At 43.7% G+C, this 24,558-nt stretch overlaps 1 protein-coding gene across 8 annotated transcripts in view; it reads right to left on the reverse strand.

Annotated features, from left to right (window-relative positions):
- Positions 1 to 24,085, reverse strand: part of IKZF2 (IKAROS family zinc finger 2) — a 115,403-nt gene extending 91,318 nt beyond the window's left edge. For 3 of the 8 annotated variants that reach the window (XM_058421368.1, XM_040070030.1, XM_040070024.1), the window contains exons 1-3: positions 22,719 to 22,757; positions 21,072 to 21,120; positions 20,250 to 20,354 (exon numbers count right to left, since the gene is read on the reverse strand). In XM_058421368.1, the coding sequence (XP_058277351.1) occupies positions 20,250 to 20,354; positions 21,072 to 21,120; positions 22,719 to 22,721 (157 nt within the window). In that variant the 5' untranslated portion in view covers positions 22,722 to 22,757. Of the gene's footprint in view, positions 1 to 20,249; positions 20,355 to 21,071; positions 21,228 to 22,218; positions 22,260 to 22,455; positions 22,463 to 22,718; positions 22,758 to 23,910 lie in introns of those variants that run through there. The other 5 variants (XM_040070026.2, XM_040070027.1, XM_040070028.1 and 2 more) reach the window with 5 other exon arrangements.
- Positions 24,086 to 24,558: the final 473 nt, after the last annotated feature.

The following is a 24,558-nucleotide window of genomic DNA, read 5'->3' on the forward strand; positions in this document are numbered from 1 at the left end:
TCCTTTAGCTTACAAGTCACAGTGAGGACCTTTGGTGGGTCAAAAGGGAAGAACAATTTCCAGGAAAAGCATTAAAAAGTATTTTTCTTTGAACTACTTAGTTCTCCAGATTTTATGTCAGTGGTTTCTTCCTTTCTTACCATTTACCTTGACTTCTACAGGCGACATTTGGGTTGAGGGAAGAAAAAACACTAGGGAGGGAGCTCCATTAAACACATTTAACAGCTCTGCACAACGCAAGAAAGACTCGTCTGGTGAAATGAACTCGTAGCTGGAAGACAGGCGTTTCGGCAGCTGTGCGGCTTGGTTGCTGTCCCACCGCGTGCCACTGACAGAGCCACTTGGAGCAACTCCTCCAATGTCCAGCTCCACATATTCTGGATCCACTCAGACATGGGCTAGCAATCTCTGCCATCTCCAAAAGTCAGGCCTACAACAGCCCAAGGGAGGCAATTCAAAGAGACAGGCGGCTCTTGCTAAAAAAGGAAGCTCTTCCTCCACCTCCAGTCTCTGAAGGTTCAGAGAATGATACCTGTTCATCATTGGAGAGGGTTTGGAAGGCTTGGATAAAATATCCTCTTGGAAATGTATCCATAACCTGAGGGTACTAATAAGGGGGTTTGGGGTTCTTTTTCCTTTTAATCCCAGTAAGGGTTTATGACACCTCTACAAGCATGAAGTTGAACTATCAGTTTAAGACCGTTGGTCCCAACACGTGGCTTGTGGTGAATGTGTTGCACTTGGGAGACTGATAAAGCTGACAGAAATAGAAAACTGAGGTGACACAGACACCTGAATACAGCACATTTGAAGTGCTGTTATTGCCCACGGGCTGAGAGCAGCTGCTGACTGCTTTTCAGACCAGCAGTCTGCAACCACTAGAACATGGGATACTCCTAGGAGGGCCCATAAACACAAAGGAAGAAATGGTGTTATTAAATAGTCTTAAATTCACTCAGGGAGACCCGTATGCAAGATGGCATTCAGCCTGGAAATTAGAGAAGAAAATATTGAAAAAGAGCACTTTTTAGGAGAAACCAGCGTTTGAAAATAGCCTCACTAGAAAGGCATTCTAAGCTCAATACACAGATTCTTCAGGGAAGTTGTTTAAAAATGCTTTGTACACAGCCAATTAACTCTAACTTATTGATTGAGATGGCATCTCTTAATTGTTTGGTTTGTTAAATATTTCTCTTTGAAGAATTTTCTTTCCGAAAAGCCACTTACACCAATTTCTGTAACGTGCCACTCAAGCTATCAGTGGACACATAAGAGTTACATACATGGTGAGGAGCTTTTAGTAGTTAAAAAAAATAGCAGCGACAACAATAAGAAAAAAAGCGGTTTGTCTTTGAAAACCACACTGGAAAATAACCACTTACAGGTAATTCTAAATAGAGACTTGTGAAGTAAAGACAAATGCAACCGAGAGCTAATAAAGCCCTATCTGTTAAAACTTGGCATCCTGTGAGCTGATACTGGGCTTTTAGTGCTCAGTGTTCTGCAAACCACTGGAAAAAAAAGGTAATGGGTAAAACAAAAAGATGTGATAAAGTCTTCCTATTTCACTGAAAAGCCACATGTCATTGGCATGAACTCTTCAGCAAAACATTGCAGAAAAATCAGCTGTCAATTAGCTGCTGCTTATGTATCACAAGTTGACCGGAGAGGAGAAAAAAACAAGATAATTTCAAATTTAAGCATTAGTGCTGTATAAAAGCCATGAATCAGTATGAAGACCAAAGAAGTGAAGCCAGTTACAAGGTATTGAATTAAGAAAAGTCAAAACCCATAAAGTGTCAGGCCTTGCTAAACTCATGTGCTACCAGCATCTGAGCAAGAAGGACAGTTTTAAGTAAATGAAGAACTACTCTTTATTGAAAGTACTCAGTATAGAGTTCATGGCCTTAAGGAAAAAAACTCAATTTCACCAGATAAGAAGTCAATGATGAATGAAAACCTACCGAACACAGTTGACAAGATCTTTCTTTTGCTGCCATCTGGGTCTTTTCCTATTAGCATCCAAATGTTGCACTTCCCAGCGAGAACCAGTGAAAGCAAAGTCTCTCCAAAGTCAAGCCATGTGTGAAAGCTCTTTCCATACAGCATCAGAGTGAGAGAATTTACCATGACAATAGCCTTGGATTATTCTAGAGCAACTACAGAGGTGAGAATCGGTGTTAGACTTCTCAGTTTCCAGTTTTGTTCACCACCAGCCCACCCACAGTCCCTGTCTGCAAACACTAAAACACATGTATGATTCTATCCATGTGTATATTCCCACACAAGCCAAGGCACACCTGTACCAAGCCACACCCAAAACTCGCACTTCACACTTGTTAGACCTCTGGACATAACCTGAGATTCTCAAATCTCAAAAGCAAAGATGTGATAAAGACTGTTTTTTCTCCCTCTCAAAGCTGAAGAGGCTGGTGACCCCCCATGAACTGGATGACAGTGTTCTCAGAGGAGGAGAAGGCATATCTGAGTTACCTATACCAAGACAAGCATGCTTTTTTTGGGGCAGATGATAAAGAGGGAAATTAGGCCTAAACAACTATCATGGGTGTAAAACCTCTATCATTAACAAATGCCCCTATTTTCAACCAACAGCGGAGCTAGCTAAAAATAATAGTAACTCAAACTGAAATGGAAAAAGGAGATTTTTTTATTAGAAATGATTTTTCAACCAGCTCTAACAAAAATAAAGTAGAGGAATAATAAAAGTAAAAGACATGGAAATGTAATATTAGATGTACTCCATGTTTTGTGGCTCTTGCTACAGCAATAGCATCTCCCTGCTCCATCCAGTTTTCCTTGCAATATCAAAACCAGGCTGACCCAGCACCTCACTCCAGATAATTTATTCCTCCACAAAGAAAAATAAATAATACTCTCACTCCTCTTTGCTCAGCTACTATTTATCAGTAATAATCACCTTCAATACTGTATAAAGTATGTTTCCAGCTCCCTGCATCAGGGCATAACTGACAGCAGCAATTCAAAAATGTGTTTGCCCAGCTAGGGAGAATTCAGAGCAAAAAGGGAAGTCCTGCAGGATGTTCTGGTCTCTGATAGCCAAACCTCTGAACTGTTACATGAAGAACCAAGTCTAAACGAGGAGGAGTGAGGAAAAGGAAATGTACACATACAGCAACTTTGCACTTCTATAATACTTCCCCTCCGCTGTTCTCTGCAGAAGAACAAGGCATGAATCTTCACCATCCCCATCTAGCAGGGATGAAACCCTGGCAGAGGAGAGGGAGAATTTCCCTGAGATATAAAGAGTACTTTCGGTGGGAAAGCAAAGTTCACGCTAAAAGGCATTCCTGGCTCTCAGGATCCTGCCAATACTACCAGCCGTGTTTCTCCTGACAGAAGAGTCCCACACATAACTGCTTCTCCAACACAACAAAGGGCATTGAACTTGGAGTTCAGGGAAGCAGGAGAAAGGGGGGTGGAGAAGGGGAAACCGGCAGAGTTTCAAATCTTTGGTGTGTATTTATAATGTTGTAGAGAAACTGCATTTCAGGATGAAATGATTATTGATTTCTTAATGGATTACTGCTGCGCAAATTTACACTCCCCCCAAAAAACATCAATCTTAGGATAATAATTATAAACCTATCACAGTGCATAGAGGCTTCTGACTGAGTAGAAACTTATCGCTATCTGCCGGGAAATGGTCAGTTTTCTAATTTCTCCCACTCCAACCACATTACAGCATGGCAAGGAGCTACTGAAAAATACATGCTATTATAAAGCAAAGTTTGTAATAGCCACAGGACATGCCTCCAGTCAACCGTCATTAAACAGATTCTTTTAAACTACTGCCCTTAAGACAGTGCCTGATCCATTAGTGAACAAGTTAATTAGTTATTAGAATCATTTTATATTATTTTTCTCATTGTAATGAAGCACCCAGCATTGAGTGAGACTCCTTAATGGGCAACATACATTCACAAACCCACACACCCTCACTTTTTCTGCTTACCAGCCTACAGTCAAATGTTTCTGTAGCTAAGTAATTTTTTAGCAAAGGCATCCATAGAACAGCTTTGCTACAAGCAGCATCATGTTGCAAAAATGACTTAAATACCACCAAGACACCCCTTAACTACAGGAAGTGTCAGACCAGATCACTGGAGATGGGGCACTATGGAAATTTAAAAATCATTCTGAACCAACAAACTCAATACCCCAAAGTTTGTGCGAGGTGCAGGAACGTGGAAGAATCAAGTCTGCCTCTGTTCCTCCACTCCCACCACCACTACTGTTAAACTAAAGGTCTTACATGAGGTTACAGTCCAAATGTGAGCTGTGAGCTAAAGGCAACCTGCAAAAGGGCTGGTTGTGAACCCAGCACCTCTGAGCTGCCAGCCCCATCCCTCTGCAGGAGGCAGCCACCCTTTGCACCGGGTCAGAGGCAGCAGAAAAGCCAACTGCCTGCCTTGTGGACCACTCAGCTGATGACCTGTGCGAGGTATCAGCACAGCTCAGAGTGCCTTTTCCTCAGCACAGACAGAAAAAGAGCGAGGAGCTCCCATCCCTGCTCAGACACCACCCTCTCACTGCGTGAGACCGTGCACTAAACCGGATCAGCAAATCGATCCAAGCTAAAAATACCCCTTTTTGTTATTTGGTTTTTCTTTTTCAGAAGAAAATGCTGGCATTGCCACGGAGAACAAGGAATGCTGAACTCTGCTTTGAATGCGTGCCTTAGGAATAGTCATCTCTGCTAGAAGGGCATCTGGGGCACCGGCCAGTCATAACACCTTTAAACAGCCCTAACTAATGACAGCCCACACAGCCAGAGCCATTAAAACATGTGCAGGTTAAACCCTGCACACAGCGGATTTCCAAGCTCCTGCAGCTCTGCTCAGCTGCAGGTTGCTCCAGAGCAGCGCTGCACTTACACCCTGCTCAACACCAATCTCGCTGCGCCCAGTGCTGAGCCTCACTGTAAGCAGTGGGTAATGGAACAGCTTGTACAAGCCAAGGGCTGGAATTTTAATGGAAAGCTGAGGTACAGCTCGCTGGCTGTAATGTGGCTGGAGCCTTCCATGCCTAAAACAACTCCAAATACAAATGCAGCCAGTTGATGCTCCCCCAGACAGCACCTGTCACTCCCTACAACAGGCCCCCGTGCTAGGGGTCTGCTCCACAAGTGTGTGGAATTAGAGAATCTCCCACAGAGTGCAGTGGGCTTTGGACAGATCTTAAACTACTCACGAGAAACCTTGCCAGCTACAGAGCACAGGATCAGCACCTTAACTCTCGTTTCTCTAACAGGCTCCAATTTAATTAGCACGACAACTTCTCCCCTTTTCCATAACCTACAATTCCATCCTTCCTCCTCGGTCCCAGGAACTACTTAGAGCTGCTGTAGGACAGCAAGAGCGTCTCCAAAAATCCTCAACTCGAAAGGTGGTTAACAACAACAACAACAAAAATAACAGCCAAAGAAAACAGCATTCTCCAAGGAACACAGGCCACATAAAAAAGAAGCAAAGGACCCAAAATTCAACATTTGCCATCAGCTTCAATTAGCAGCAAAGTGGGGTTTGGGAAAACAAGGGCCTCTTCAGAGCTGCTACAGGGCAAAGATGAAATCCCAGAATTAAAAACAAAATCCCCACATGCACATTAATATTCAGAGGCAATTACCTTTCAGCTTAAAGTCAGCCAACATGCATCTTACTACTGCAGCTCTTAAAGCAATCTTGTTTACAACTGGAAATGGATTACATTATCTCATCTCCACCTATCCACATAATGCAGAGCAAACTGTCAAACATAAAATTACAAAATGGTTATTGTAAGGTATCCCCTTCAGCATAAAAATTAATTTGACCTATTTTATTACTAAATTATTTCTCCCACACAAATTCTCTATCATAGATATCTATCAGCGCTGACATTTATATTCCAGTGAGGCACTCTCAGATGCCTATTTTCTTCTTCTCCATCTCAAAGGTGTATTGAACAGATTTGATGTAAACAGCCTGCCAAGCTAGTTAAAATCTTTAAACTTTACACATACAATTAGATTGTGACAATAACCATTTGCTTAAAAAGAGAGAGCGAGAAAGATACCTACACAGAGTTTCAGATTCTGAAACAGAATGCTTCAGGAATTACAGAAATGATGGATCTAAATTTAAGAAGGACCTACAGGTATTTATACTACGGCTCTGGCAGGTTGTTCTGATTGTCACCGAGAGACATGATTTGACACAATGGCCCTGATTAAGAATGTGCTTAAGTCCTATTAAAGCCAATGGAAGTTAATCATCTGTTTAAGAGCTTTGCTAAATCAGGACCAGAACAGGAGACATTTCCAAAAAATCTGGGCCTAAATTGAACACACACTAATTAGCTGCACACACCAATTACATGATTATGGATGAAACACAGTTGTTTAGCATTTACAACAGCACACTTTGTGTGGAATCATTTAGAAATAAGGTCTAATTATCATTCCATAACAGGTCCCACAATGCATTATAACCCACATACAGCATATTAATTTTACTTAAAAGAATAGCTTGAAAAGAAAAAAAAAAAAAAAAAAAGAAAAAAGCAGAAATCCTTCCAGTGATATTAGTCCAAACTCTCAAGTGGATCAAGATCTGACCCTTTTGGAACTTCACTGTGTTTACAGGGAGAATGTCTGAGCACTCTTGCTCGGCCCAGTTTCCTTACTGCTACATTTTGCTTACAGAAAATATTCACTCTTGCATTTCAAAATGTAACATTCGTACTGGATGCTGCCTAATGACTTTGCCCTGCACTCAGAAAACAAACAAATTGGCACAGAGCTGCATAGCCAGGGTAACAAATATCAGCAAATTATTCCTAAAAAATATTTGTGCATACAACCCAAAAGTTGTTATAAGTTCATTCATTTGTGAATGATCTCAATCATTTGAACTGTTTGACTTTAGCAAGGACTGACAAGTCTCACTTTTATGTCCCTTACACTGACATTTATTAGTTTTTCTTAGTAGCAAGATTTTCAGTTAAGTGACTAAAAAAGTCTCCACTTCCATTAAATTAAGAAAAAAAGGCATTCCCAAAGCCAGAGACTGCTGAAAAGCCATGCTTCAGTGCAAACACAGCTCAGGAATGAGAAGACCCATTGAGAGTTACATTTATTAAACAAACACACATTAAAAATAAAAAAAAAAAAACCCTCATGGTATGTAAGGCAATCTTGAGATTTAAAACTTGACTCATGATTGTGAAAGTTTGGAGCTGGCATGCCAACTTGGTGAGCCATCTGCTCACCAACAATTTATAAACGAGACTGCTGCCAAAGCCACCCGATTACTCAGTTCTAATATTAGTGATGTAACTAAAACATGCTCGTAGGGTTTTTCTCCCTATGGACCAGGAAGCACAAGAGAAAAAAACCTCCTAGAGAAAAAGTTAAAAATAAAACAGGTAAAATGTATTTATTCTATATTCCCTTCAAATCTGGGAAGTAGGAACATTAAAGATTAAGTCGATACTTTAGTTCTGTAATTCCCCCTAAACCAAGTCAGAAGGGAAAAAAGATAAATCAGCAGAGTGATTACAAATGATGGGACAAGGAGGATCATAGAATGGTTTGGGTTGAAGAGACCTTAAAACCCATCTCAACCCACCCCCTTCCATGGGCAGGGACACCTTCCACCATCCCAGGCTTCTCCAAGCCCCACTGTCCAACCTGGCCTTGGACACTTCCAGGGATCCAGGGGCAGCTACAGCTTCTCTGGGCACCCTGTGCCAGGGCCTCCCCAACCTCACAGTCAGGAATTTCTTCCTGATGTTCAATCTAACCCTGCTCTCTGGCACTGGGAAGCCATTCCCCCTTGTCCTTCCCAGGTTCCTCCAGACCCTTGTGAATAGTCTCTCTCCATCTTTCTTACTACCATTAGGTCATCCCAAAGCCTTCTCTTCTCCTGGCTGAACAATCCAAATTCTCTCAGCCTGTCCTCACAGCAAAGGTGCTCCATCCCTCTGATCAACTTGGTGGCCCTCCTGAACGATGTATTCTGTACCAAATGCCCATTTTGTTAATGACTGAAATGGTAGTTGGCTAAAATCAAACATGCTGTGCTCATTTCATAATAGCATTTAATACATTTTGAAAACAGAGTAAAGAAACAATCAAGAAATTGTGCACATAATCTACCAGGTACAAGTGCTGATTTTACTTGTGATGCTAATTTACCATTAGAACGGGGCAACATGGGATAAAAACATTTTCCAATCTAAACAAGTCCTTTCTTATTAAAATTCAGCATTACAAATAGCAGTGAAAACATGCTGGAAGTTACTCTACAGTAAATAATCCTTGGGGCAAAAGATACTGTAATGAAACTGCATGGAAAATTACTCACTCAATCATTTTTAAAACGTTGAGTCACAATTCAGTTTTGTCGGCCTGAAACTCCAGTTCCATCTCCATGGCAAGTCAGTAGCAAATCCCAAAGCACAGCCACTATTCCCAGAGGCCAGCCACGGGGATGTGCTGCTGCAGGAGGAAAGCCAGCAGTGTGCAATGTCCTACAGCACCACTTCCACCCTGTCTCCTGTGCCCACAGAGGTCACAGAGCAGTTTAACCACTGGCTTCAGCACGAGCAGAATCAGGACATTTCCAAGTGCTCTGCAGGGGACACTAATTAGATTCAAAACACAGGCAGTCCTGGTGGCATTAATTAAGAGGACAACGACAGTGACAAGCACTCTGCTTCGTTTCAGAACACCTTGCTCTATCACTGCCAAAAGGAGTAGCTTTTAAATCTGCAGTTTGAAATTAAATGCATCATCATTACCCAATTACCACTCTAACTAGTTTCCTCAACAACAGATCAGCTTTATTTACAATTAATTTTGGTTAATGGGCTAGTTGTAGTTTTATCTGATGATAATGGGAGAGAATTAATAACTACTTAATCCACACAAAATTTTGTTGTTCACATAGCACACAAAATTTTGACAAATGTTTCTGAATCCCAGCCAACAACCACCAGCACATTTTCACCATCTGAAAGCAGCCAAAGCTCAGCAAATGTTACCATTTTACGTTATAGTAGGTTAAACTGTTTATATATATAATTAGAATTATTATTATGAACTACAGTCATAATTATAAATTGAAATTTCATCACTGACTCATAAGGAAGCTTCCCCCCTTCCAAAACACCTGCCCAGAACAATTGATTAAGGTCATCTCTTCGATGGTCTACAAAGATTTATTCCATCTATAGCTGCACAAGAAAATGCTGCGGGAGAAAATGGAGAATAAACTGCCCTGTGCCCATCGGCTGCGCTGTCTATCTCACACCTTTGTCTATTCCACTCCAATGGACTTAAGCCTGGCTCCAAAGCCATTTTAAGCGAAGTCCTATTTTTTTTTTTTTTTTTTAATTAGGCATTGGTTTTAAATGGTTTTAACCCATCGTCTTCCGTTGCCACAGCACCACCCTCTCTCAAAAATACTTTCCCCTTGCCAAATGCTGGGAAGGGCTGGGTTTGCCTCCAGCCAGTTCCATTCTCTTCTAGTGCAGCAGTCTCTGGCTGATGTAACATCAAACCTAAGGATCTCCCTGTATCCAGTCATTAAGGAACCTTGGATAATTATATGGCAATTACCATTCACATTTCTACAGTGAAAACACTTCTGCTCTTTTCCTAAGGCTCTGTTGTTCTAGGCTGTTGAAAAGAACAGCCAGCGTTCTGCGACAGGAGTGGGTGAACTGGGACACAGATAAAACATCCTGACATGAAGATGAGGAAGAACATTACTATAGAGCAGCACTATAGATTATTTCCTGGAATGCACTGCAGTTTGCTTTGGTTTTGAGTACATACGTGATATATATTTACTTGAGCAAAAATCTCACTACTATCGATTTCTCTATAAATATTTAATGGTTACCAGTCAGAAGGTAAATTTAAGTAACAATAGCGCTAATGACATTAAATTAATGAATCACTTTAAAAGTGAGGAAAAAAGCAAACACCTCTTTACAGCATTTCAGACCAAGAGCAGTAAGACAGCAACCTGAAACCAAGTTACATGCTGATAGCCTGAGTCATGTCTGGTCTCTCAGGCAGACCAGAGAGGTGATTTTGCACAAACATCTCTCAAAAAAAAGTAGGTTTTGCAAGAAGCAAACTTAGCAGAGACTGGCTTCCAACAACTTTTTCCCATGTATTTGACATTTGAAAAGGGCGGCACTTAATAGTTTTTTCCTTCAGCCAAGACACAATTCACATACTTCTTTCTGCTCTTTCTGGCTTCCTCGTTTCATAACAATTGCACTTTCCTAGTATTTTTCAAGCCCGTACTTCTCTGTTGTATGTGACTGAAACCCTTCCTAAGTGCCTTCCATCTGTATTACTGCACTACACATGTACAGGCTTGTCAGAAACCAGGGCTGGACACATTTTCCTGTCTTTTTCTTTGGCTGCCAACCTTCTCTACTTGATATTAGGTGATTTGGGGGCAGCTGACAGGTCATAGCGTTTAGACTATGAGAACACTCAGGGATTCACATGTAGGTACACGGGATTTTGGCAAAGTAACTTGTGCAATTCATAGAATACAAATTTAAAAGAAGGCCAAGAATAAATTCACAGAGCTCTCACAGTCTGCTAACGTCATATACTACTTGGCCCTTAAATACAGAACTAGCACATCATTCTTCTGGACTTTTGAGAGCTACCTATACTCCGACAATCTGCAGTCACATACACAAATTATGAAACTGATTGCCTCCCATCTCCCGGAGCTGAATTCTTCCTAAGATTAATTTCCCTATTTTTTCTCCACTCTTCAGCCTCAACTTTTACCCACTCACTTGTATCTCTTCAACTGGTATCCTTTGTAAAGCTATTAAAACTGAAAAAAGCATGATATAACAAGGAGATACTGTAATATTACTCTCTAGAAGACTGTATTATCCAAAGGGTAATACCCTACAGTGAGAGAGAGAGGCCTGTGCATTTAAGGTAGGGGAAAATTTCCAGTGGGGGTTTCAAGTAAAGCTGACACCCCAGACTGTTCCACACAGCTGCACAGAGACGTCTTATACTCACCCAGGAACTACCTGTACTGGTAACAAGGTCAAAACAACTGGTAAGGTTGACCCAGTTTGGGGAGATTAAACTGTAAAACTATTACTTACAACTACATTTAGGACATGCCTAAATCTGAAAGGTGATGAGGATTAAGGCACTGAGTAAATTTAAGGCCCAGTGGTGTATTCTGAAATATTTCTATACTTGGGCAGACTCTGCACTGGTGCCAGATCCCTGCAGACTCTGCAGGGATGCAGGAGAGAGACCCCGCACCACGACAGCACACGTGCAATACAGAGCCTGTACCTAGGAACAGACAATTAAAAGCACTATGCAAAACTGCTAATTAATAAGATTTATACTCCTTCAGGGGCTGTTGTCTCGACAAGGCAAACCCTGCAGGATATCAATTTCTCAAGAAATATGATTAAAAACCAAATGCCATTTTATTCTTTTGCCTGAGCTGTGTCCCTCTATCACAGACCTGGCTGTTAACCAGAACAAGGTCTTCAGTCTACCACTACTCTTTCCTGGAAACTTTTAAACCATCCACAACTTTAAGAGAGCAGCTACTCTTCCTCAAATGAATAAGCCTCATATCTCTTCTGGGTAAAAAGCCTTGCTGTTTTCATACAAAAAGAAGTATGGCTTTCATTTTCAAAAGAAGGGAATTCACACCATCCTGTTTGCTGCTCCTTGAACTAAAGTGGGTATTTAATTCTCACTGCTGAAGTTTAAATGATGCACAGACAGAGTTACCAAAAACTCACTCAGTTTGTGTTTTATGGCTAGATCATTACCTAAAAAAGCAACTTTGCTTGCAAGGGGAATCATAAAATGTCCAAAAGCTGAGCTGATGTCTAGGAAAGATTAGGTGTGAATTCTCATTGAACTGCACATAGGCATTCCCAAATCAAAGAGTAATTATGAGAAAAATTACCATGGACTTGAGCATATCACAAGGCTCTGCAGCCAGCTTTCTGTGCCACTCACCAATATAATTTTCGGGACTGAGGGAACACATGCCCCTTGAGAAAAACCAGGACAATATCACTTTCTTCTGATGGAATTGGGAGGTTTTAGAGGTTGGGGGGAAATGCAAGGAAAACATCACTGAGAAGAAGCTGAGCAAACTCCAGTCTGATGCCGAAGGTCACAGCACAGGTATCTTTAGTGTAACACTTGTTTTGGTCCAGTGGAGGAACAGAGGGGTAAACAAGAAGATCCCCCCCGCCCGCTTGGAATGTCGAGCTTTGTCATGTATGCTGTTTAACTGCCAAGGGAGCATCTCTGCCCTAAGCCCTGCCCACATCTGACACTAGCTGGAGCGGAAACACAGTCTGCCTTACCTCCTCACACGAGAAGAGGTTCATAAGAGAAAAAAGATCCTAGGTGGGACAGGCAAGGTGAATGGATTTTCTGTACTTCAGGATGTCCTACCTCCTTCAAAACCCCCAGGACAAAGGGCCTGACAACAGCAGCACCAAGGTGTGGACGGGTCTTCTATCTCCACTGCATGAAGTTTCAGGGTGGACAGTAACACCAAGTCCGCCAAAGGCCTTCTCCAAGCCACAGACAGGGCAGGGACTTGAATACTCACACTGATCTTTCCCTTCTCTCTCCCCTACTGCAGTGACTACACCTGTGCCCAGAGCAGAGCAACCTCACACGTGGTAGGTACCAATACCACAGCAGGAAAAGAGGCTGGAAAGAAACAGTCTGTGCAGCTTCTCCAAGTAATATGAAACCATGGTGGGGAGAGCAGACAGGTTTGCAGTGAATCAGATTCCTTGGCTCCTGCCTTGTGCAAAACCCACAGTCTGCTAAGAAGAGGGGCTCCTACCTCTGTAGGAGAATGATGCACTTCAACTCCTCTTTGTTTTTTTTTGGTTTTTTTTCACTACCAGCTGGTAGACAGAGATATTCACACCATCCACACTGGGGGTGGGAGCATGGTTTGGCCCTAGGACCGACCTCCCCCCATACCTGAGAGGACACAGGGATGTGACCACCAGCCTGAGCTTCACCAAATGGAAGATGACGAGCCCTGCAGCCTCTCTGGACAGGACAAACACAGAGCAACCACGAGGTAAAGGAGCTGACATAATGCACGCAGAGCCCGCTACCTCTGTGGTGCTATGCCTCGGCCACACAGCATTACAGGAATAAACCCCCAAACTGGAAAGATTTTTTAAAAATAAGAGGCAGAGAGAAAGCAAAAGTCAGTTAAAAAACCCAGAAAAGACATTCTAATTCACAGAAGTTGACGTGACCTATCAGCACAGAAATGAGGGGGATCAATCAAGCCCATGCTCTTCCAGGAACAGTGTCTGCTGTTTTACGGTATTTTTGAATCTAACACCTGTAACAGCACTTGCAGGTGACCCTGCCTGCCAGGGCCAGGCTCAGAGCAGGAGCCTCTGCCAGCATCTCTCTGCCTGTGAGGGATTACAGTTCTTCAAAGCCGCAGGCTGACACAGAAGTGCCAGCAGGAGCTGGTAACGTAGACCTGGCTTCAGATCAAGGGCACATTTTGCTGGGCAGTGTGAGTAGGGGCTCGTCCACACACAGACCTGGCAATGTTCAGTGGTTAGGGAAGAGTTAAAATTCTGTGGTTGCTCTAATGTAATCACACCACAACAGGGTACTTTAGGACCACCACAATTATTCCTGTGCAGCACAGGAAATAAGCTGCACTTATATATTAAGGTATTTCTGAATGCATCTCATTGTGGGGCTGCAAAAATTAAATGCAAAATAACCCCTAAGCAAGGAAGGTATTGTAAAAAAATCCTACTTTTGACAAAGGCTAACATGTACCATCCAAGTCTCCATCCTAAGTGATCTACAGCTTCTGTGATTCAGAAAATAAAAGGCAAGAGCGGAGGAAAAAAAAAAAAAAAAAGCACAGAAACATGAAGGGATTCCCCTACATTCCCTACAATGAGCAGAGTTTGGAGAAAAACCTGGGCCTCTGGTCACCTAGCCCAGAGCCATATCCATCATGTTCACTGCTTCTCAGTGATAAACCAGCTCTGCTTGCTTCCATGGGGATGCAGCAGGCACAGCTGCCCAGACCCCAAACAAGTGTCCACTATCCCAGGGAAGGGACAACACGCTGTGGCACAGGCTCCTCACCTGGGCTGGTAACGGGTCTTGATATTACACAGAACAGCAGCTCAGCCTTCTCTTCAATTTTCTACTGAATTTTAGAACAGGTCAATTTTAGACCTGTTTCAAGGAGGATTCTTCCCGGATTTTCATTCACTGGGATTACTGAAGGTAAAAGCAGAACAGAAGGCTTTGCCTTTTCCTCCCAGATAGAATAGTATCACTCCTACAAGGTGCTCTCTTGGCACTGGAAGGACAAGCGCTGCTCACCCTCAGTTCTGCACAAAGGGAGCACGGGTAGCTGCATTTCCCCTTGAAACACTTAGTCCTGTCAACTAACACCTAGCTGAAGGACTAGACACAGCCTGTGGCCCACAGGAACTGGAAACAAGCCTTTGAACCAATTTCCTGGGAGAAGATACCCACTGATTCCAACAGGAGTAGGACCTTCCCCCAGACTCAGGGATAGGAAACACAGAACACTCTCCAATGGGTATCTTGTCATCCAGCTGCTATCAAAGTGTCATATTTCATGGAAGATGAGGATTGCTCTTTTCGTTGGCATGTCTGAAAAGGAACTGAAATTCCAGAAGCAAACACTGAAAACTTGCTGACTACAAAGCTAGCAAGAGCAGAGTGTTGTAACAGGGTGTGTACCAGGGAAAGTTAACTGAACCTGACAGTCCAAGAAAATAAAAGAAGCTTCCTAAGAAAGGTGAGTGCTGCAACAAAGCCCTGGCAGATGACCTCTCAAGAGACTTCCTTCAGAATGAATAAAAACCTATTTAATGAGATTAACTGATCATTTCACTCCACCCTTGTTATAACACTCACTGAGAGGGAGGAATGTTTTTGCAGCCGAGTATGTGGCTCCATAGGGAATGCCAGGACTGTGACAGAAGACAGGAAAAATACACAGGGGAGCCCTTCACCATTGCAGTGTGGGCTACAGATACTCAAACACCAACTCACTTCAGGGGCTACTCTGTGTTGGTTTGCATACAGAGTTCACATCAGAGGAGCTATTCCATGATTTTAACCATACCAGTGTGAAAAATCTGAGCTGATGTGGATAGAGCTACAACAATTCAAGGTACATCCCAGGAAATGCTTAATTTCCAGTTAACCCCTTCCTCTGTTTGGGTTGTGTTTTTTTTCAAGAAAACACAGTGTAACACTACTTTGCAGAGCTTTAGTTTCTTAGGTGTGGAAAACCCCCTCTATTTCTGTTAAAATTCTGATGATCACCTTTCCATTAATATTTTTTCCTCCTCAAACTCCAAGAAAGCTAAATGCATTGGCTAAAACTTTGTCAACTACTACTGCCCTGGCAATTCTCAGGAAGTCTGAGGATAAAAGGTTCAAGCAAAGACCGTGCTCTTGTAAGTGTCAAAGGAGCTCACTTCTTACAGTTCCCTGCCACACTTTATTGAGCTCATCCCTCATGTCTGAGCTCATCTTGGCAAAGTCCATCTTCACTGTCCTTCAACCTGCCAAACCACAGGTACATCTGTATTGGGCATCATCGTGCAATTCCATAGCTGAGCTCCAAAAAATCAAAGTGTCAAGACTGCAAAGTCAGACACAAAGGACTGGAGGACAGTCTCAAGTGACTGTCACAAGTCCACCTCCCTGCACTGAGGCAGGAGATACCCACACCAATAAATGCTGCCTACCTTAAATACTCCTTAAAGGCTGCTGAGGAAAGAGGATTCCTCAGAGGCGACCAGGTCTGAGTTTTTCACACTTTCCAAGATATTTGGAAGAAAAGGAGACCTGAATCCCCAGTTCAGAGCACAGCAGTTTGGCTGCCAGAATTCTTCATGCCTCAGTGCACACATCAGGGGAGTGACTGCCTCAAAGCACTAATTCAGCCCCCCTCCGCAGCCCAGCCAGCTTCAACCACCCTTCCATAAAGGAAAGCCTCCATCACCTCATCCAACTAAAAAGCCCACAACACATATTGAGCCAGGAAAGAATCCCAGAGCAAGGTTCAGCCTCACATACCTGGGAGTAAATTCTGGTGGTGACAAGGTTTGTTTACCACGGAGCAACTTTTAACTTTATGTGGTTTCAGTCCAACAGTCAGGCTCCAAAATTATATTTCTTTATCCCTACAGATGTGCTGATACAGCTGTGGTACACGTAACTCTACTCAGGACAACACAACTCTGACCAAACAGGAGTTGTATGACATTCAGGCTGGAAAAACGAAACTGATCAGGAAAGATTTGGGCCTTTGATGCCACAAAAAAAAAAAAAAATGCAACTGATAGTCCACCCTGCCCACCTGGAATATTGTGCTGGCTACATTATAATAAAACCTGGCCCAAGTTCTCTTTAACCACCACTGCTGAAATCATTCCCACTTAGTGCTGCTGTCCCAATTAGTGATCTCGTCAGGCAGCACAATCATTTCCCACCACGGAGAAAATGCAATCGCCTCATTATTTTCAGCAGCAGAGTCAGCCGACATGCTTTAGTCTCTTAATGAATTAATTCTCATAACTTACTAACACTTAAGCTACTATAAACATCTCCTGAAAGCATACCACAATTTTAATCGGTTTCAAACATCAGATGTTGGGTTTGATATTTATGATTGTTCCGACTCTGTTTCATTTAAGGGCTCCTTTTGTCTATGAAAGAAAAGATAAGAAAGTTAACTGGGACACCCACTGTCAAGCTTCCAATTTAAGGGGAAATTGCCTTTGTCGCTGACAGTCAGATGCTAATAGCTGCTGCTACTATTTTCCCTATGATACCAGGCCAGTGATCTTAGAGAAGTGTCCTTCATCCTATACAAAGCAATGATTGAGTCAACTAATTGAACAACTGTGCCCCTGCAGTTTCTAAAGCAGGCATTCCTCTAAGCCCATTTTAACATACAGGAAAAAAAAAATCTCTAATAACTGTAGTAAGAACTCAGTGTGGTATTATAGGGAGGTGACTGGGAATTATTTCTTTTTAAAGCCTCTTTTATAAGGATTCCCCATTAGCCTTTAATTAGCATGCCAGTTCCCATTCGGAGGTTTCGGATCACTTATAGCCCAGTTCAACACTCACGGACGGGAACAAGACAGACTCCCTTGAACTCGGTGGGGTCTTTGGGCGGGCTTAAGGCCATGAAGGGAACTCTCTAGTACCAACACAAAGTTAATTGAGCAAGCCTGTGACACCCAGCTCTGGGTGTCAGCCTTTGTAAGAGTTTTTCCCGTGGAAGATCAAAAGAAAATCTGGACTTCCAGATTTGGGGCTATGTAAATGTATCATCTGTACTCAGCAGGTGTAACACTAATTCTCTTTTGCTGTAGAGAAAAGTGAGATGATCCATCAACCTCTTTGGTTCGACTATTTACATGTATTTTAAATCTTTGCTTACATAAAACTACAGTGAAGTATTTTAGAACACAGCACCTGCCAACACACACGCGGTGTTCTGCGAAAGGCAGGTATATGCAAGATCATCAGTTAGCTCTGACAGGTGACTTAGTGTGATTCAACTCTCAGGGTCATCTCATTCACAAGGAACACTGAGCGTCATCCCCATCCATAACCTACAAATACCATCTCGATACTTGAAAACGATAATAGGTTAAAGGATGCAGTACTCAAAATATTCGACCCAAACCCTTTTGGAATAGAACCTGAAAACATCAGTAATCCAGACAGAACTACTAACTAACACAGATTGCCAGGGGCTAATGAACACAGAAAACTCTTCACCCAGCACATAATTTTGCTGTTGCTGGGAGAGCACTACTCAGTCATTTCAGCACAGATCCAAGAAGTTTCCTTCTTTTGGTGTTTCTCCTTCTGAGCCAGACGCAAATTCCAACTAAATTAGGAGCTGCGGTTGAAAACAATTCAATGGAACGCAAGGAGAACAAAGGTCAAAACTTCGATCTCCACCTTGCAGGTGCACATCCAGAGCACACAGCCAAAGAGGGCCACATGCTTCTGGCAATGACTGGCACCAACCTGGGAGTGAAATATTTGGGGTCTGCTCCCTGCATCACCTCCTGCATGCCCAAGTCCTACCCAGCCAGGATGACATGCCCTGGGCTTTGCTGTAATGGCAGCCAACACCACCTCATCTCCAGCAACCCACTGGAAATCAAACCAATCTGAAATAGAACACGCTACTTAAAACAATGGATGATGGGTCAATCCACTGGGAGCTACTAAATTCATACAAAATATTTCAAACAGCTATTCCACCTCCGTCTTTCCTTTTAAAATACCAAAAATAAAAAAACCCAAAAGAGTTTTTATCAAGAGGTGCAGGCCCCTGGGTTACCAAACCTTTCAAAGGATTCCCTGTGCCCCACAAAACAGGTGGAAAGCTCTAAAGCCCAGCCTGGCGATTTAGCCTACACATGCCAGATTCAAGATTTGGCCAAAAACCTTAAATGAACCAATGTAACAGCTGCCACGAAAGCCAACAACCTCTGATCAATATCTGCCACGTTTAAGGCAGCACAAGCCGCCTCTCTACAAAACAATCCTAAGCCTTCAAAAAGTAAATAAATTAAAATAAATTTAAGAAGCTTGAGTTTTGTTTGGCTTGGGAAACCCAGGCAGAGCCCTTTATTTTTCAACAGCAGCACATCTTTAACACTGAGCAGCAATGATGAAAGCATTTGAGACACCTGTGAGAGACCAAAAAAAACCTCAAAAAAAAAAAAAGAGATATTCACTAAGGCTGCAGATACATATGTGTTGCAAAGAACTAATGAAACTTAAAAACCATCGAAAATGTTAACACAATGAACATGAAAATACTGAGTGTGTTAACACCTTTTGCACTAATTCATTCCAGATCTTTTTATTCCTAATTTGACTTTGGTTTTCAGTCTAGATTATAAAGAAGATTTAAAACGCAGATACTTTTTCCCCTTCCAATGAAGCCTTCCCATTAATAAAAAGGAAACAAAGAAAATGAAGAAAGAGAGTAGTAAAACTTTTACAACATAATAAAGTATATCAGAATCCCAGTGCAGCACAATTGGAATTGTCTAAAGATGCTGAATTATGGGTGGTTGTCATATAAAGTTCAGTCCACGGTATTAGAAATCATATTCTCCAGCAACATGTATATAATTGAGAGATCTTCATAATAACCCTCAGTTTAAAGGCTCATAAAACTGTGCTTTACCCGTAATTTGCAAGAGGAAAGGAACCTCTTTTTCTCAGAAGGACTTGCATTTTTAAGCACACAACCCTAGAAACTCTCTTTCTTTCTTTCACAGAAGGACATTACACTAACCCTCGGTTTAAACAGATAAATATGTATCTGTAGTGCACACAAACCAGAAAGAAAATTAGTACCACACAGAGAGGAACGCTCTATAAGTATATTGGAAGCAAAGCACATTACATTTTTTCTGGACTGTAAGCGCAGAGGTTACATTAAGGTAAATACCTTGATGTAACACTCTAACCAACACTTAAACAAGGTAGGGCACTCACACACACAGAAAATGAAGATTGTTGCTTTTATGAAATCACCTACACTACATTCATCCACCTCCCATATGTAACAGGTGAATAATTCTATATATATTATCAGGTCTTGACACTCTCACTGTGCAGACTCACAAAACTCTCAGTTTCTACCTGACATTCCAGACAGAACTCCTTTCAGTTTGTCATAATCAACTATAGCTTTGTAGATACAACGTTTGTTTTCAAATAAAGCTACTTCAAGCTGTTTCGGGAAGCAAAGAAAGCAATAGTATTAATAATAACAACAACAATCTCTATTTGGATTTCAGAGGAAACAAAACCAGCACATGTTAAGCCTAGTGTCTTCCTACCTGGAGCAGGTAAGGACCAGCTCTCAAATGCCACCTTGGGATAGCTCAGACTAGTAATCCCGTTCATGTTTAGATGAGACACCAGCACGAACAAGAACCAAAAGAAAAGAAAATCTCCCCTGTCCTCCTCTGTTACTAGCAATGCCAACAGCGGCGGCTAAGACCTGGTAAGCAAACCAAGGACCACGAGGACCAGACCAGCCCAACCCTCAGCTAGAGAGAAACAGGCTTAAGAGGAGACTTACTGCCTGCCATGTGACAGGGCGAGGTGTGCTGCCCATTGGGAGTGCTGGAGGTGAGGTCGATGGCCATGCCGCAGTGCTCCCTTTCGGGCGAATAGTCATTGTCACCTGCGAGCACAACACAGGTCCCCCGTAAGTTTTCACCTCCTTCTTCAGCAGAGACACGCAAAGGTTGAGAACCACAACCCGCTCGCGCCCTTCGGCCCTGCCCTTCCCTCCTTTACTGGGGGGTCTTCCAGAGCCTGTCAAATCTCGACTCTCAGCGGCCCCAAGGAAACATTTGGCTGATTTTAAGAGCCCCCTCAAAGCCACTGTCACCAGTCTTTTACACGCGCTCCTGTGGCAAACCTTGTCCGAGATGCTAGGTTTTAAGTAAGTTAGGATTACTTTTCCATTAGGGAGAATCCTGGCTGGGGAGGGGAAGACTGGAATAGAAATCCACCAAAGAGAACTTCCCCCCCAAAGCTCTGGGTTAACTGACAGTTAAACAAAGCACTTACACAACCCCCCACATAGAAAACAAGAGAAACACATAGGGAAAGCATAAAAAGTTTTTGGCCGCAGTTTGAATTTCTGGAGACAAACTCTCTCTCATTTGCAAAGTTCATTCACCCTCAGCGAATATTTAAACCTAGAGATACCCACCCATGCACCCATCCCCGTGCATTTCTCAGTCATACAGAGAGTTTACATTTAAATGCTACTAATTCAGTGTCAATGCAGACGCTGTACACAAGGAAGCTAAACTTTCAGGTGTCCGCATTATACAAAGGACAGCAGGAGAAGAAAAGTAATTCAGAATAATCAAACAAAATGACTACTTACATGTAATATATCCATCAACAGCCTCTGCTTCCATAGTCAAAGTGCAGTGCTGCAAGGCAGAAAAGTACACCCTCAGAGACGCCTGTCAGTATCAACCATTAAATGATTAAACTTACTTAAAGCCCTAAGTAGTTGCCCATTTTATTGCTGTTGCAACCACTGCCTAGAGAAACACACAAGTGCACCGCATGTGCTCGTTTGCAAATCACTGAACTCTTCCCGTCAATTATGTGAGCAGACATGCAGCTGCCTCCTGGCCAGGTGGCACCTGGATCATCCTGGTCTGACCGTACCTCTCCCCCTGTGCCCCACTCACATTCTTGTCTGATCTGAGAGTTTTTTCCCTGACTTCCCGCTTGTTTGTCCGAGCTGGGATGGTAATGCTTTATCTTCAATTTAATTAATTACCTGCTCTATCTGCAGCCAGAACAGACTTTGGGGATATGGATACTACTAACAATTGCACTTTTCTCAAGCACTACGAAAAACTCCCTCCTGGTCTAAACAAAATAAACCCTCCCATGTCCATTCCCCTTGGACAGAGTTGTTCCAGCTTTGTCTCACACTTGTGTGCACACACCTGTACACACACCTGTTCACGCTAACCCTATTTATTTGCCACAGCACAGGGCCAAACATCACATTTCATACTCCCAGATCACACATTTTGTGGTGTGAAGCAATCTTAAAGTTTCTGGAAGCACTCTGCTGACACAGAACAAGCTATTACTTTCCCGAAACCCAAGTAACTGTATAGAATGACACCCCCTAGCTATCATTTGATATATATTGTTGGGGGGGGGGGGGGAAAGGAGAGATCAATAATCATAACTATGTTCTTTTAAGTGGAAAAGTTAAGAATCTGACATGACCAGAGGAAAATTTTATTTCCTCTCTCTCTCCATGGTCTCTTTTTTGCCTTTAGTTTCAAAACTCTCACTGCACAAGGCAGCTAAATTATTCACAATGAGCCATTTCTGTATTGATCGCCAAGTATATTTAGCCCTGGCTCCTGGAATTTCTCCATTACTTACTGGAAAACAGGCAGCTTCACTTCTTGTCTCCAAAACCACTTCCCTCCCCCTCCCTTAACCCTCTTTCCTTCCCCCCCGCCACACTCCCTGCCTTTCCCCCAATAAATAAATACTTTTCTCTGTGTTCTTCTTTGGTATAAAGCAGATCAAATTCCCAAGGCATTCAGCACATAACACTTAAATTTCAACCTGCCTAGCTGCTACCAAACTCTCTTCAATTACTGATTTTCACAACTCTTAAAAAGAAATCTAAAAAAAAAAAAAAAACCCAAAACCAAAAGAACAAAAAAACAAAACGCAAACAAGTTTTCAGAACAGGTAAGTCACTTCCTCAAGCCCTTCAAAATTACCTTATCTTCCCCCTAGTCCAGGTAGGCAGGCACACACTGAGAAAAAGAAAGAAACATCAGAAGCAACAGGGAAAGATCATCCCAGCCAATGAAGTGGAAGGAAAGAAAGGGGAGGAAGGGAGGAGGAAAAGAAAGGAAGACAAAAAGAAACACAGAAACATCCATAACCTAAATTAACACGGGTTGATTTTTATTTATTTCTTTTTTAATTTCTTCAATGGGGAGAGGAGGAAGATGAGAGGGGAAAGAAAAAGTTTGGTCACCATTTTTAGGCTGGTGATGGCAAATCCCAGCTGCTGAGCCTTCCTCTCCACAAGGAATGGAGGGAGAGAGTTTTGCTCGAGCTGAAGACACAGAAAGATGGAGAAAGTTTTAAAAAATGGTTTTTTTTAAAGGCGGGGGGAGAAGAGGGGGGGAAAGAGAGACGGGAAAGGGGCAGAGGGATAGGGGAGAGAAACTCGCCCCCGCCACTTACAGGTGGGGCATGCGGAGCCGGGAAGCCCCGGGATGAGCCGGCGGGGAAACTCGCTCAGGAATGGCACATACTTTGAAGGAAGATGAAGAACAAAAAAAAAAAAAAAAAAAAAAAAAAAGACGGAGAGAGAGGGAGGGAGGTCAGCCGGTGCTACAGCAATGCGATTAACTAGCGCGGAGAGAGAGAGAGAGAGAGAGGGAGAGAGGGAGGGAGGGAAGGAGAGAGAGAGAGAGAGAGAGAGAGAGAGAGGAAAACTTGATCCACCGGTTCCTTACGGATTCCACGGGATCGGGGGGGAGCGGAGGGAATGCGGGGCGGAATGGCAAGAAAGGGGGCCCGGCGGGCGCACTCACACCCCGCGCAGCAAAGCCGGGCCAACTTCCCCGGAGCGCCGCTCCGGCCCTGGGCGACGCCGGGCTCCGCGCCTCATCTTGCCTCTCCCCGCCCCTGCCACAACCTGTCAAAGTCATGGAAGTCCTCCTCGCTTGTCATTTTATTCCCTTTCCCCGCTTCTCCCCGCCGCAGGCCGCAGCCCCCCGGGGGCGCGCAGGTGGCGGCGGGCGCTGAGGGAAATGGCAGCGGGGCCGGGCTGGGTAACGGACCGGCGAGACCCGCCGCGGCGCTTCTGCCCCTGCTTCTTTAGTCTTCGTGGGGGTTTTTTATTATTATTTTTTTTAATTTGGTTGGGTTTTGGTTTGGTTTTTTTGTTTTTATTATTTTTTTTAAAATATATATTTTGAGCTAACAGCAACAAGTCATCGGCGCCCGCGGGGATGCTGCACAGCCGCGCTCGGCTCGGGGACCCTCCGCACACACAGACCCGCACGGACGGACCGAGCCCCGCGTCCCGCCGGCCCCGAAGCGGAGCTGTCCCTCCTCCCGCCGGGGAAAGAGGGACCGGGGAGGGAGAGGAGAGGAGGGGAGGAAGGGAGGGGAGAAAGAAAAAGAAAGAAATAATAAGAAGCCAGGCGCAGATTTACCTCAGCCGCGCAGGCAGTGAGTCAGTTCCATCCCCCTTTTGTTTGTGTGTTTATTAGTGTCGGCTCCCTCGGCCCAGTGGAGGTGTGTTTGTGCACGGCAGTTGGCTGTGGGGGGGACTAAGGCGGCGGAGGAGCCGTAGCTAAGGGTAATCCTGTTTTTACTTCCTCCATCTTCAGAGAGCAGAGGGTTAGCCTGGGACAGCTGGTCAAACCCCGAGAAACCGATCCGGCGGCGGCGACGGCGGCCGCTCTCCCTCCCTCCCTCCCACAGACACACACACACACACAGACACACAGACTCCCTTCCCTCCCTCACACACAGAAACGCGCACTCCCTCCCTCCCCTCCCTCACACACTCATAGATAGGCGCACGCCCTCACACCCATACACACCTCCTCCTCCACACACACTCCCTCAGACACACACTGTCCCTCCCTACGGCTCAAACCCACGCACACTCATTCACTCCCTCACACTCAGTCGTCCCCCTCTCCACGGACTCACACTCTCTCCCTCACGCAGTCCAGCCCCTCACACACTCTCACTCCCTCACGCCCACTCAGCCCTGCACACGCACTCACGCACCTCACACTCAGTTCTCCCCTCAAAGTCCCTCACACGGACACACTCGCTGCCTCACTCGCACT

The sequence above is a fragment of the Hirundo rustica genome, chromosome 7 (genome assembly GCF_015227805.2).
Source record: "Hirundo rustica isolate bHirRus1 chromosome 7, bHirRus1.pri.v3, whole genome shotgun sequence".
Lineage (NCBI taxonomy): Eukaryota > Metazoa > Chordata > Aves > Passeriformes > Hirundinidae > Hirundo > Hirundo rustica.